This window comes from Triturus cristatus, chromosome 5_1 (genome assembly GCF_964204655.1).
Source record: "Triturus cristatus chromosome 5_1, aTriCri1.1, whole genome shotgun sequence".
NCBI classification, from domain to species: Eukaryota; Metazoa; Chordata; class Amphibia; order Caudata; family Salamandridae; genus Triturus; species Triturus cristatus.
Window position 1 is genome coordinate 48,546,158 of NC_140587.1, and position 15,403 is coordinate 48,561,560.

General features: G+C 44.7%; 1 protein-coding gene across 9 annotated transcripts in view; it reads left to right on the forward strand.

Annotated features, from left to right (window-relative positions):
* The window catches only part of SLC33A2 (solute carrier family 33 member 2), a 178,593-nt gene that overhangs the window by 136,270 nt on the left and 26,920 nt on the right, over positions 1-15,403 (forward strand). For all 9 annotated transcript variants that reach the window (XR_014961368.1, XM_085604373.1, XM_085604370.1 and 6 more), the window contains exon 5: positions 7,275-7,384. Coding sequence is in view for 8 of the 9 variants with exons in the window: in XM_085604373.1 (XP_085460499.1) it covers positions 7,275-7,384 (110 nt within the window). In the remaining variant the exon portion in view is untranslated. The remainder of the gene's footprint in view (positions 1-7,274; positions 7,385-15,403) is intronic.

A 15,403-nucleotide genomic window follows, 5' to 3' on the forward strand; every position in this document is an offset into this window, starting at 1 on the left:
TTGAAAAAAGAAAAAATCTTTGGGATCTTTTATGGTCTCGGTGAGCACTCAATATTATATGATGTATATTGTGCAACTAATTGATTCATGAGAAAGGTTGGATAAAATGCAAAATTTATTTTTCCACCATAAGATTGAGTAATATAATTAACAATACATATATGAGGTAAACAGGGCATTTATGCTTCTATTATATGTTTTAGATTTCCTTTATATATGGGGAATTGCACTCGCGCAAAAAGTATTAACAATGATGAAATATGTTCATACAAACATTAGTATGTCTTCCATGTTTATCAATGATTATGTTGCACTTGCACTTTAAAAATGGGCAATTCTGTGACGTATGATCAGGTGATCAAGGCCGCTTGGACGGCCGAAACGCGTCATGACACAGAGGAAATAAAATAATGCTGCACAAAGTTGGTCTACGCTGGTGATTTCCGCGCGCAAGCGGGTGAATATCGCGAGTTGCTGTGATATATATATATATATGTCTCAATGAAAAAACAAAATGTTAAAGTAACGTTATAGTCAGGTGAATTTCTCAGTGACATTAATGTTTTAAACTAAAAAAACACTAGCACACTCATTGGATGATGCCATCAGTGATGTCATTTGAGATGTCGTCAGTGTTGTCATCATGTCATCAGTGATGTCAGAGAACATGCCATGAGTGGTGATGTTTGTGAGGTCATAAGCAGTGCATGGCGGAAGTGCATGTTATAATTAGTGCTGCTAACTATTATTGGTGAATTTCTGTGCAGTTTTTTAGTTCAGAACACAGCATAGTATTACATTACTTTAACCTTTGGTTTTTTCAGTGAATTTCTATGTTTTTTTTTGGTGAAAATAGACCTAACTATAATGTTACTTTAACTTTTGTTTTTTTGTGTGAATGTCTAGGGCTTTTTTAAAAGTAAATTGTAAAAAAAAGTGTGTGTATGGTAGAATAACTGAATAATATAACCTATGTGCAGACATTATTCTGAAAGGGAATTGCTTTCATATTGTAACTTAACACGAAACATCAGCAGGCGCTAATGTCTCCCCACTTTTTTCTTCATTTGCCTACTGGATTTTGATGTACATGGAGCTTCTTTTACTGCCTTCTAGCCACCTTATCCTGCCAAAGAGTCGGGGGTTTTATCCTGTTTCATAGCAGGCAATGTGGCAAAATAGTCTCATTAAAGTAGCACATCTGCAAGGTACAATTTTTAAAAAAGAGCTCACAAAGAATAGCTCGGGCCGTGTTAGCTGGTGTTACAGAACTGGAAAGCTCTTTAGGTCCTTCCACATCGTTTCAACTTGAATACACTCTGCCTGGCAAGATAGTTACTGCTCAACAAGACAATAACCCTGCTTAAGATAACAAGGCTCTTTTTTGCCGTTTGTTTAAGCAGATAATTTTTCCTCAGAGACAAGTAGACCTGCAAAGGTTTTTTTTTTTTTTAAAACATTATTTTTATTCAACCATTGCTTCTTGCATCTTTCCATGTAGCACACTTACAGAAGTAAGTCTTTTAGGCAACAAATCAGAGGGTCCGTTTACAACTTGGTCACATATACAAATCATTTGGTAAAAGGAGGAGAGTGTCAACTTTAAGCACACAACTTACATACCCAAGCCCCTCCTCCCTCCCGTCCGCTCTTCCCAACCTCACTTCTCATGATGCGGTTCTGTAGTTAGTCGACGCAGTCCATATCATTTCCCACTTCGGGCTGCAGCTCCTACTTTGGTAGATAATCTTTTCGGCTTGCTGGCACCAGTCCACATCTCTTTTCCAGTCTTCAATCTTTGGGGCGGTTGACCCTTCCCACGCTCATGCTATGTTCCTTTTTGCCACACCTGCTACCAGCCATATTTTGGTGTACTTCGGCCAGCATGTCTTCCCTGTCACTCTCAGTATATGTCATCTCCCTCTTCTGGAACCTGAGAACCCACCACTGCCGCCATCACTCGGGTGAGAGCTAGTTTTATTGTTAACAACTTCTGTTTTCCATGTTCCTCCTACAAAAAGACAAAATAATCAATAAAAGTAACATTCCTCTTGAGAATCCTTTGCTAACACTGAGCACGGTGTTTCACTCTAGAAATAGATTTATCACCACTCAAACATCTCATAGAGCTGAAGTATATGTACAGTTAGGTTCATAAAAACGCTAGGGCTTTTATTAACTCAATCCATATTCTTTATTTTTTTATTTGAGAAAGACTGCCTCTACCAGTACATACAGTTGGAACACTTCATCTTTCAATACAATATTCAATACTTAATGATATCTTTCTACATTCTAATGTCTACCTCTCAAAAGCTATATTGAGAGATCTACACCTCCCTAAACATCTTTTCGCTCTGTAAACATGCTGTATAAATAAGTTTACCAATATTAGTACACTTACTGACACTTCACAACAAACTTAAATATATATTATTAATAACCTGCACTTGGAGTTCTTTCTTAAATGCAGATGAAGACACCAGTCTCTTTCAGCTTCAAATAAATTCATTTCTGCTGAGTACAACTCAAACAATATCCTTTTCCTGCAAAGCACCAAGAACAAACTGAACTATCTCTTGTTCTGCACCCAATCACATCACAGCATTTATTTAACCATGTAATAAGAATGCTAACTATTGATTGAGCCTTGGCCCTTTTATTTTTTACTTGTCCCCATATGATCTTGTGAGACTCTTGAGGGATTGTAAAACACCCTGTGGCAGGCCCAGTGAGTTTCCATGTAGGTCTCACAAATGTCTTGTGGGACCGGACAAGCCCCATGTGGCAAGCTTCGCTCCTTGAAGCTTGCACCCCTCTATCACAAAACTCTTGTTGGATCACACCAGATTTGTAGGGAAACAGTAGTATATGGGGAGCACTAGCCTCTTCACTAAAAACCCTCCATGTGATAATGGGTGTGCATACTAGAGTTTGAGGAGGGACTACCCTCTGCTTTCAAACCCCTCTCTCAAACAACAACTATGCATAGTTGGGTGTGTGCAGTCTGACCTCTCCGCTGAGACCCCTCTCCTGCATAACGGGTGTACATAGTTGGGTGTATTGTGGGACTGGCCCCTCCTTTCAGACCCCTCTCTCAGATAACGGGTGTGCATAGTAGTCAGGGGGGAGGGACTGACCTCCCCTTTCAGCCCTCTCTTTCAGATGACGGGTGTGCTTAGTAGGGTGTGTGTATGGAGTAAACTCTCCTTTGAGACCTCTCTCTCTGATGACGTGTGTGCATAGTATGAGTGGAGAGGGACAGCCCTCTCCTTTCAAACCTCTCTCTCAGATCACAGGTGTACGTGGTAGGGTGTGTGGATAGAGACTAGCCTCTCAGATGAGACCTCTCTCTCAGATGACAGGTGTGCTCAGTAGGTTGTCTGGATGGACAAGCCTTTCCTTTAAGAGCTCTTTATCAGATGACAGGTGTGCGTAGTAGTGTGTGGAGAATAACAGGCCTGTCCTTTCACACCTCACTCTCAGATGACAGGTGTGCATAGTAGTGCGTAGAGAGGGACTGGCCTCTCCGGCCAGACCTCTCTCTCAGATGACAGGTGAGTGTGATAAGGTTTGAGGAGAGAGACTGACCTCTCTGCTGAGACCCCTCTCACTTATGACACTTGTGCGTATTAGTGTGTGTAAATGGACTGGCCTTTCCTTTCAGACCTCTGTCTCAGATGACTGGTGTACGTAGCAGAGTGTGGAGAATGACAGGCCTGTCCTGTCATACCTCTCACAGATGTCGGGTGTGGATAGTAGGGTGTAAGAGAGACTGGCCTGTCTACTGACACATCTCTCTCATATGACAGTTGTGTGCAGTAGTGAGTGGAGAGGGACTGTACTCCCTGCTATTACCCCTCTCTCTGATAATAGGTGTGCATAGTAGGGCATGGAAAGAGACTGTACTTCACTCACAACTCTTACCTAAGCCGATGGGCATAACTAGTATACTCTAATAAGCACCATCTCCAGTAAGATTCCTTCCTACAGTAACAAGTGTGCCTGCCAAAGGTATTCAAACATCACCTACTACTTCCTACTTTTCACAATCCCGCAGGAGTCTCTCAAGATCGTAGCATTTTCTTTTTGTTGTGAAGTAATCACATTACTTATCTCTCACACATTTTCTCTCAAAAACAAGGACCACAATATTCATTCCTACTAATAGTGTTTTGAAAACTCAAAAACAATATGCAATTATTTTCTTCACAGTAGTTATTTCTTAGACACACCCTCTCTAAATCTAGGGGGACAGCATGCCTTTCTGCTGCCCCCTTATATAGCTCTTTTACTTCATTTCCACAACACCTTCAATTTCTAACAATAAACTAACATTTCAACAGGCTGCCAATCAGAGCGCTCCCTCTCACAGGACTTGCAGGAGACCGTCCCTCCCGCGAGAGCATGAAGGCTCACAAGAAAAATAGGCCTCTTGACCAATCACCGGGCTCCATTTATGATTTCACCCTCTCGCGGGACTCCTCCGAAACTCTTGCGAGCCCAACTGCCAAAATATCTAATTATTCATGACTCTTAACATCTCAAATCTACTAAACTGATTTACACCAAATCACAAAAAACACAATCTGCGGACCAAGATCTAGCTTCCTGCCAAATTTGGTGTAATTCCGTTCAGCAGTTTTTGTTATAATCAATCTAAAAGGAGTCTGGAAAATGCTGGAGATTTTACGTTTTGATACTCCTTTTTTCTTGTCCCCCGCTTGACGGATCACCCTGAAACTTTCCAGGAAGGAGCTGAGGTGGCTGAACTTTTTTGGGGAAAGTTTCGTGAAGATTCGTCAAACATGGCTAAAGTAATTCGCAAACCAAAAAACGTTTTATCTATGGAAAAGCAGACCTGATTAAATGACCTAGTAGCGACAGCCAGTAGGTAAAATATACATACACACTTATCTTAAATACACTCATGGTAAAGGCATGCTTGCTAAAGGTATGCCCGCAGAAATGTCTGTCTTCTAAAAGCTGTTTACCTCAAGACAGTAATTGAATTTAATGTTTGGTGTTTTACATTAACTGGTAGCCGCTAGAAACACAGGTCCAATTATTCCATAAAGTTACTCCATTAACAAGGTCTCCAGTCAACTTCGTTTTCTTACAGAATTTTTTAAAAATATTGTATATTTAGTTTTAATTTTCATCCCCTTTAATTGCGTGGGAGTAAAGTCAGACAGGTACATGAGGTGGTTGGGGCAAGACTGTTTTCTAGCTCTGTCGCCCTTCAGGTGACAGGCTGCCACGCAAAAGATTCTGCCTCTATCTCAACTGCTGTTTCAGAAGTGACCCTGCCATGTGAATGACATACCCAGTACCAGTATCCTTTCAGTCCCGCTTCGACATGTGACTGGATTTTAGCCAGCCCTAGATTCATTTAAGACCCAAATCTGCCACTGGACCGATCGTTACCCAGCCCTACTGGCCTTCTGCTGCTGATATTGGCTTGTGACTGACCATTCCTCAGCCAATAAGGGCGAATGCTGACCCTTGACAGCCCTGACTCTTCCAGTGTTTCTCAAAGACGAGTCTGACGTGAGAGCTTTGCTGTTGAGTTGCCCTTTGCTGCAGGTGACACTTTCAGCCACACCTGCCTGTTTTTACCAGCAGGACCTATGTTTCTGGGAGTAGTGACTTAGTGTTTCTCCATTATAAGGTTGTGCTGCAAAAGCTCGGCATGTGAAATGCTGTAGCCCAAAAATAACTTGGTGTCAATGGGTGCACCTTTGGCACCGAGCCTCTTTCCAGATATGTGACAGTTCCCTCCCCAGGTTGGTTAGGGACAGACAATAATACAAAAGAAACAATACGTGTATTTCACAAGGCTCACTAAACACATTCAGAAATTTAAACTTTGAGCACTGCGTTGCCAGGATCAAAACACACACTGAAAACATCACATCGCTTCCCGCCTTCTCCCCCCTTCGCCGACAATAGGCCCAGGAATCTTCCAGTCCTGCAGTGTTTCCAGCAGTTCACATGGAAAGTCATCTGTAAAGTAATTTTCTCGCAACTTGGGTCAAGTTACGAGATCAATACAAGTCAAGCTGCAATCGATTCCCATTTTCAAGAGGCCAGAAAGATTTTTTGATTGCGAAATAGTCCACGTCCTTTAGAAGAGCATGAACCTTGCTTTCTTTCTTATTTTGCTGTACCATGGTTGTAGAGCATCGTTTGCAGGAGCTCGCACAGTCAAACTCCATTAGTGGATACTGTTCCTCTTTCCCCTGTAGCTCCAGTCGAAAGTCTCTGCTCGCCAGGGTCCTGGGCAGCCCCACACGCCTCTCTTGTCCTGCTTTCTCCAAGCTTCAGCCCTCTCACTAACATTTACTTTTCCTGGCCACAGATTTTTGCAGTTTTTTTTATCAATTCTTTCAAGGGCACCAAATATTGACTGTATTACATAGCTACATGAATTAGAAAGGACAGAGCTCTGCCCTTTTTGGTCCAAAGCTGTAGTCTGGCATTCTGTGCTCTCAATGCCCTCTTCCCTCTATTATTATTGAACCCTCTCTTATCAGAGGAAGCTGTCTGCTAGGCTGGGTAGAATCCTTCGCTACACATTCTACATTTGGGAAATCCTTTAGTATGACTATCCCAGAATGATCCTATCCAGGTGAACTACTTCAAAAAACCCTAAGAAATGCACCAGGCACCCAGATCAAGCTTGCCTCTTGTTTTCTCACCCTCAAGAAAAACGTCAAAAATTCCTTCTTCACAGCCGTGAAGTCCGTGGATATATTTGACCACTGTTGTCTTTTTCCTCTTTCCAGCATTGGCCCCATTTTAAGTAATATTGTGTATGTTCTGCAGTTTCTTTAATAATTACTGTCTTATTTTTAAGCTTCTGTCAGCCTAATCTAGATCTACACTGTGCTTTACAAATCATGCCCTCCCATTTTCAACTGCTGTTTATTCACATTTTGTCTTAACTATTTGAACGCATTAATGTACGACTGTATACACGACAATGAGATACTACTGTCTAATCAGAGAAACCTGGCTAGTGCTCCCTAGAGACCTGTTCCCCTCTTTGAGTATGTTCTGCTTTGAGTGTCTCCTCACTGCTGTTTCTTCTCCTGTACTTCTGACTTCCCATTTCCATCTGGTGAAGTCTGTTTACCTCCACCCTATCCATCTGTCTTTCTCTAGCCCACTCTCTTCCCATTCCCGGTTTTCTATCTAGCTCCCCGTTGAAAGTTAGGTAAAGAGCCACTGAGAGGTAACCTTTTGTTTTTCTTTCTTTGTGAATGTGACAGTGGCTGCAATCTCCAGCATCATCATACAGCACTTCCTGGCCGGGATGATCACTACTTTCACTTTCAGCCTTATGATGCAGTGCACACAGAAGGCACCAGAGAGTATCCAGGTATTTCTGTCTTGTACCAGAGGGTTGACTGTATGTGATCCAGTGAGAGTGCTGGTGTGGCTCACCTACCCCCGAGCAAGAGTGGACAAGTGAGAGAGCAAGAGTGGACAGGTACGGCTAACCTTAAAACCAGAGCATAGGATATATGTGATCGAGTTAGTGGCCATGGCACACTTACACCGGAGGACGGGATGGATATATGAGTTCTCTCGCAGGGGATTTCCATTTATAGTCATAAGCACTGAATAGTACCGTCCAGGTGCGGGAGCCCAGAGCACTTCAATATATCTTCTTAAGTGTAGACTTTTGCCTTCTTGAGGAAGGCCTGCAAAGACACTTAAGAAAGAGACAGATTATGCAGCCTATATACCAAGGCTGCAATGGCCACAGTCTTCATCATGAAGACAGAAAAGGACCAACATAAAGTAAATAAGGACAATATGAGATGATTTGCAAGCAGCATAAATCTCCCTCACAAACCCTTTTTTATGATAGGAATGAAGGAGAGCAGGACAGAATAGCCTCACAGGCTGCCATTATTTGGCTAAAAAATAAACTGCGCCTTTAAGAACCCAGAGACCACCAGTATCCCATCGTGCTCACCAGATGGCAGTTGCTTCAGTTCTTTTTTCCAGCTCCTGCTGACAGGATCCTGGAGCACTGAGCTTTGCTTTTTTCTGACAGAAAATTGTTTTTTTGTCAAATAAAATGCCCTTTTTTATTTGTCCAAATGACCTGCCTGGGGGACCATCTCTGAATATTTTCGGATTACGGGAAATTTCTAGCATACTATGAAGAAGAGAATATTGTCTGAAGGTAGGACTTCAGAGCGACGATAGGGTCAGTCCTCTACCAGGGCTCTGCCATTTGCCTTTGAAGAGCAAGGAGAGGGTTAGACCTCTACCAGGGCTCTACCATTTACTTCTAAAGGACGTGGAAGGTCCAAACTGAGGCTTTTAGCCCAAAAACAACATATTTTCCAGTCGACGTCATGACCATCGACGTCATGACCATCGACGTCATGACCATCGACGCCAGGACCATCGACGCCAGGACCATCGACATCAGGACCATCGACATCAGGACCATCGACATCAGGACCATCGACGTCATGGATGTCAAGAGTGCCAACGTCATGGTCTTCGCCATGGACGTCAAGAGTGTCAACATCATGACTATTAATGGCATGATCATCAAAGTCATGCTCATCGTCGTCATGGGCTCGGACGTCATGACAATCGACACCATGACCATCAATACCATGACCCTCGACATCATGACCCTCGACGTCATGACCCTTGACGTCATGACCCTCGACGTCATGTCCATCGACGTCATGGGCTTTGCCGTCATGGATGTCAAGAATGTCGACATCATGACCATCAACAACATGACCATCAACGTCATGACTATCGACGTCATGACCATCGACGTCATGACCATCGACGTCATGACTCTTGACGTCATGAGCTTCGACGCCATGAGCTTCAACGCCATGACCATCGATGTCAAGGTCAGAGTTGACGTCAAGGAATGGTTCAGCGTCAAGGCGAGTCAGAACAAGGAGGAGTATACCGACTTTGAGACATATCAACATTGAGGTGTTGTTACAGGAGGTCAGCATCGAGGAGCATGTCGCCATCTCGGTGCCGACGAGAGCTGATGTTAAGGTCATTAATAGCTCTGTTCCTCTGCCTCCTCTACCTCTACTCTCTGTTCTCAGAGTCATTCCGGTGCTAATACTGCCTGAAACAACAGTGTTCGAGGCATATGAGCTGCAGATCACACACTAGCATAGTAGATCGCCATCTGGTGTTGGGCTCGGATGCTTGTACGTTGTTGTTGTCTTGGAAGAAGTCTTTGTAGTCACGAGGTAGATGACTCCTCCCTTGGACGATAGTGCGCATTGGCATCAACTCCATCCTTAGATAGTTTTTTTCCGCCATTGGGTTTGGATGCAATTTTTCCGCTCCGGTTGGAAATCTTAATTCCAAGCTTCTCGAAGCGCAAAATTTACAGAAAAAACAATCTAATCACCTTCATCTTCGACGTCGATTTCATCGGCTCAATTCCGGACATCGACGCGGGCCGCTGGGCCTATCCACGCCGTAAGGCCTACGGCTCATGGAAAGGACGCCTTTCAAAAAATGCCCCCAGTTGTGGAACAAAAGTTTTGCACAGTGACCATCACAAGGTCTGCAACCTGTGCCTATCACCTGAACACAACGAGTCCAGCTGTCCAGCCTGTGCATCCTTTCGATCCAAAAAGACCATCCGAGATCGAAGGGCTCGAAGACACATCATGGCACAGAGACCAGCTCCGGAACCAGAGGACATCTTTGATGAAGGCCCTGATGTCCCAGAAGAAGATTCAGAGGATCTCGAAATCATCTCCGAGGCAGAAGACTCAGACAACCTCATCACTCCTGGGCAACGTGTGAGTACTACTGCTCCTGCCCCAACCCCTCCAAAACCAAAGGCATTGGTCAAGAATTCGCCTGATGGCCCCAGTCGAGACCGAAAACATCTTCAGAAGCCCGCATCCGGGCTCGGCTCCGAAGAAAAAAGACAAGCCTTCCGGTAACCCGGGACCAAGCAAACCGCATGTCATCGTCCCGCCCGCACCATCGGCACCGAAGCCAAAAGAACACTCGGCGCCGAAATCGGCTCGGACGCCTTCCACCTCCAAATCGGCACCGAAAACGCCAAGGCCCATAGAGCCGGCTTCAAAGTTTCCCAAGCCTAAAGATCCAGCTTCGGCTCCGAAAACATCCTCGGCACCGAAACAAACGGCTAAGGACTCTCATACACCTCCAAAAGCTATAAGGATCAAACACAACCTCACTCCGAACCGAAAAAATCGGCACCGAAAACTGTTACCGGGGAACAAGAACTTTTTCACCCAGATCCCATCGATCCGAGGCAGAAAAAGATTTATATCAACCCAAAAACTGGACATGTCACGGCTGTGCCATGTAAAAAACGAAAACTGGACACACCATCTGCTCCAGTTCCTCTACACAAGAAGGACTTTGCAACATCGCCTATGCCCCCTTCTTCTCCTACAATGCCTTCTAACCCACCTCCGCTGCCTACACCACCCTTACTGGTAACTTCTCCACCACATACACCACCTCCAGATGAAGATGATGATGACCTGGGGGGGGTAGGGATCCTAATGACCCGTTCACGGATCCAGATACCTCACCACTTGATGATTGGGCATTCCCTATCCCACCAGACCCAGACCCACAACCATATCCCTCAACACCATCTCCCCCAGATGATCACTTGGGGTTTGGCCAATTATTAAATAGAGCTGCACTTTACCATGGGGTTACAATGCACTCCGACGCACCAGAGGAAGATTTCCTCTTAGACACTTTTGAACAATCCCAAAAGTCAGTGCAAATATTACCTATGATCAAAGGAGTCATTAAGCACGCCCCTGAAGTATTTAAAGACGCTGTCCGTGCCAGGGTTCTTAACCCTAGAATAGAAAAGAAATATAGGCCTGCCCCTGATGATCCTACTTACATCAAAGGACAGTTGCCTTTGGATTCTCTGGTCGTTTCCAATGCTAGGAAACGCGCCAACTCCCAGACCTCCGGAGATGCACCACCCCCGGATAAAGAATCCAAACTGCTAGAAGCTTCTGGCAAAAGAGTAGCAGCACAAGCAGCTAATCACTGGCATATTGCCAACACCCAAGCACTACTGGCACGATATGACAGGGCACACTACAACCAGTTAGAAAATCTCTTACAACATCTGCCGGACCAGTATAAAACCCAGGCAAATGACCTTATCCAAGAGGGCAAACTAATTTCAAATGCCTCAATTAAATGTGCACTTGACGCAGCAGACATGCCTGGCTCCGCATTGCAGGCTTTAATCAAGAGGTACAAACTACCATACTCAGTCACCCATTCAACCAAGAACAGCTATTTGGGCCGGCTGTAGACGCTGCCCTTGAAAAAATGAAAAAGAACACCGAGACTGCTAAGTCCATGGGAGCATTACAGTCTCCACAAACGCGTGGCTCCTTTCGGCGTTCCTTCTACAGAGGAGCCTCCAAAAATATGGGCGCAGACACCTCATCTACATTCAAAGCCACTACACAACCATCCCCCAGTAGAGGATATTTTAGAGGCGGCTACAGAGGGAGCAACAACAAGGGTCGAGGTCAAGGTCAAGGTAATAACAACACTCGCACCTTCCCTGCCACAAAACAGTGACTTTCTTCCGCTCCCCCCAGACCATTCCACTCCAGTCGGGGGCAGAATAACACAGTTCCTACCTGTCTGGAACTCCATCACAACAGACAAGTGGGTAAGACAAATTATCCAGTATGGTTACTGCCTGGAACTTACAGCTACCCCCCCCCCCACACACACACACACATGCCGCCCAAACAGCGTCCCATGTCCGCAGACCATCTTACGCTCCTCAGACAAGAGGTTCTCTCACTGCTTCATAAGCACGCAATAGAGCCAGTTCCCTTAGAGCATCAAGGGACAGGGGTGCACTCACTGTACTTCCTAATCCCCAAAAAGGATGGGACTCTGAGACCAATACCCGACCTCAGACCCCTAAATCTGTATATACACTCAGATTATTTCCATATGATCACTCTTCAGCAAGTGCTCCCACTGCTGCAACAAGGCGATTTCCTTGCCACACTAGATCTCAAGGACGCCTACTTCCACATTCCTATACATCCTGCTCCCAAGAAGTACCCCAGGTTTGTAGTGGACGGACAACACTACCAGTTCACAGTCCTCCCATTCGGGGTAACAACCGCGCCCAGGGTATTCACAAAATGTCTTGCAGTAGTAGCAGCACATCTCAGAAGACAACAAATTCATGTCTTCCCGTATCTAGACGACTAGCTAATAAAAGCCAAGTCATTAGACCAATGTGTTCTACACACTCACCAAACCATCCAACTATTACACAACTTGGGGTTCACCCTCAACTACCCCAAGTCTCATCTCCAACCCTCTCATATCCACCAATCTCTAGGTGCTACAATAAACACCTCCACTGCCCTAGCATATCCCAGTCCAGCTAGGATAGCCAGTATACAAACTCTTATCACAACATTTCAAAACCAACACTCTCTTCTAGCCAGAGTGTTCATGCAGCTCATAGGCATGATGGCATCTTGCATCTTCATTGTGCCTTATGCAAGACTGCAAATGCGTCCCTTACAGGAATGTCTAGCACATCAGTGGAACCAGGCTCACGGACAACTTACAGATCTTTTGTAGGTGGACAGCCTCACACATCGCTCTCTACAGTGGTAGAACATAACAAACTTGTCCAAAGGGCGGCCGTTCCTGGAGCCTCTTCCACAAATAGTGCTGACAACAGACGCATCGCTCATAGGCTGGGGAGCCCATCTACTCGGACACACCACTCAGGGCAAATGGACCACTCAACAGAAAGTGCTCCATATTAATTACCTAGAACTGCTAGCAGTATTCCTAGCACTCAAATCCTTCCAAATACATGTACAAAACAAGGCTGTCCTTATCCGGACAGACAACATGACAGCCATGTATTACATACAAAAACAAGGAGGCACACATTCTCTGCAGCTGTCCCAGCTCACACAGAACATTTGGAGATGGGCCATTCCTCAGAACATATACCTACTTGCAGAACACCTTCCAGGGGTTCACAATCAGATTGCCGATCTGTTAAGTCGACAGACACAACAGATCCACGAATGGGAACTGTATCCCCAAGTTCTACTGCCCCTTTTCTCAAAATGGGGCCAACCAGACATAGATCTGTTCGCCACACGAAAATGCAAAATACCCAACCTTCGCCGCCAGGTTTCCCCACCCGGAGTCAAAGGGCAATGCGATATGGATGAACTGGTCAGGCAGATTTGCGTACGCATTTCCGCCTCTCCCACTCATTCCACTAGTGGTACGCAAGCTCGGGCAGCAGTCTCTCAAACTAATCCTAGTAGTTCCCACATGGGCACGCCAGCCGTGCTTCACAACACTGCTAGAACTCTCTCTAGTTCCACACCAAAAGCTGTATCTCTCCCCGTCCTTAACCCAGAACCATGGAGAGATCAGACATCCAGACCCAGGTCAACTGAATCTGGCGATCTGGCTCCTGAAGGCCTAGAGTTCGGTTACCTTAGCCTACCACCAGACTGCATGAATATTATAAAAGAAGCCAGAAGGCCTACAACTAGAGCTTGCTATGCTGCAAAATGGAAAAGATTTGCCATTTACTGCACTAATAATAATATACACCCACTGGATGCATCCATCCAGAACATCATTTGCTACTTACTACACTTGCAAAGATGTAATTTAGCATACTCATCCATACGTCTCCACCTAGCAGCATTAGCAGCTTACTTACAAAATCGACAGCACTTGTCACTCTTTAGAGTCCCTGCGATCAAAGCCTTCATGGAAGGACTAAAGAGAATTATTCCTCCCAGATTACCACCCTCTCCGGTGTGGAATCTAACCATTGGCTCATGGGACCCCCATTTGAACCTCTACATAAATGCGAACTACAGTTCCTCACATGGAAAGTAGCTTTCCTTATCGCAATCACATCCCTCAGAAGAGTAAGTGAAATCCAGGCTTTAACCATACAAGAACCATTCTTACAATTACATCGTAACAAAGTGGTTCTTAGGACAAATCCAAAATTCCTTCCAAAAGTCATATCTCCTTTTAATCTCAACCAATCAATAGAGTTACCAGTGTTCTTCCCAAACCCAGACTCTGTAGCGGAAAGAGCTCTTCACACCTTGGACGTTAAAAGAGCCCTTCTTTACTACATTGACAGAACTAAATCTTTCTGCAAAACAAAACAATTGTTTGTAGCTTTCTCTCCACCACATAAATGCAACCCCATCTCCAAATCTGGGATTGCTAGGTGGATAGTTAAATGTATCCAAATATGCTACCAGAAAGCTAAACGCACACTAGCAGTTCCTCCTAGAGCACATTCCACATGCAAACCTTGGGCTTCCATGGCATTCTTAGGGAACATTCCCTTAGAAGACATTTGTAAGGCAGCGCATGGTCTACAACACATACCTTCACTAAACACTATTGTGTTGACGTACAAGCAAAGCAACAAGCTTCTGTGGGCCAAGCTATCCTTAAAACTTTATTTCAAACTGCTGCAACCGATACAGGTGACCACCGCTAGGGGACATACTGCTATATAGTCTATGCTAGTGTGTGATCTGCAGCTCATATGCCTCGAACGGAGTATAATACTTACCAGTATGCATCTGGTCTTGGCATGTAGAGCTGCAGATCCACACACGCCCACCCACCTCCCCGGGACCTGTATCTGTTCCAGCTTTATCTTACTTAGATATCACACTTGGACATCTCTCTCTCTTCTTCTAACTCCATCATTTCCCATCATGGCGAAAAACAATCTAACGATGGAGTTGATGCCCATGCGCACTATCGTCCAAGGGAGGAGTCATCTACCTTGTGACTACAAAGACTTCTTCCAAGACAACAACAACGTGCAAGCATCCGAGCCCAACACCAGATGGCGATCTTCTATGCTAGTGTGTGGATCTGCAGCTCTACATGCCAAGAACAGATGCATACTGGTAAGTAGCATATTCCTTTTTCCTCCAATAAATACATAAATAAAATAATAATAATAATAATAAATGAAATAAAAATAAGCACCATTGTTTGTGCCATCACATCTCATAGGCGTTTTCACCTCCAAAGTCTTGTGTCTTGATCAAGACAGATCACGCACATGATCTAGGCGTCAATCACAATACTCTTCCTCCATTTCTACAGGGAGAATTATGCCAACTCTGTCGGACTCTCCGCCGTCTTGCTTTTCTTAGCTGGCCTGCATTACAGATGTCAGTTCCATTGTCTTTGGCTTCAGAAATAGTTTGAGGCTCTTCTCTTTCTAAACGATTCTGGAAAGAGATGCTGCACCACTTAACATATCATGGTCAGCTTCGTGACCATTACGTTCTTTAATACCGAT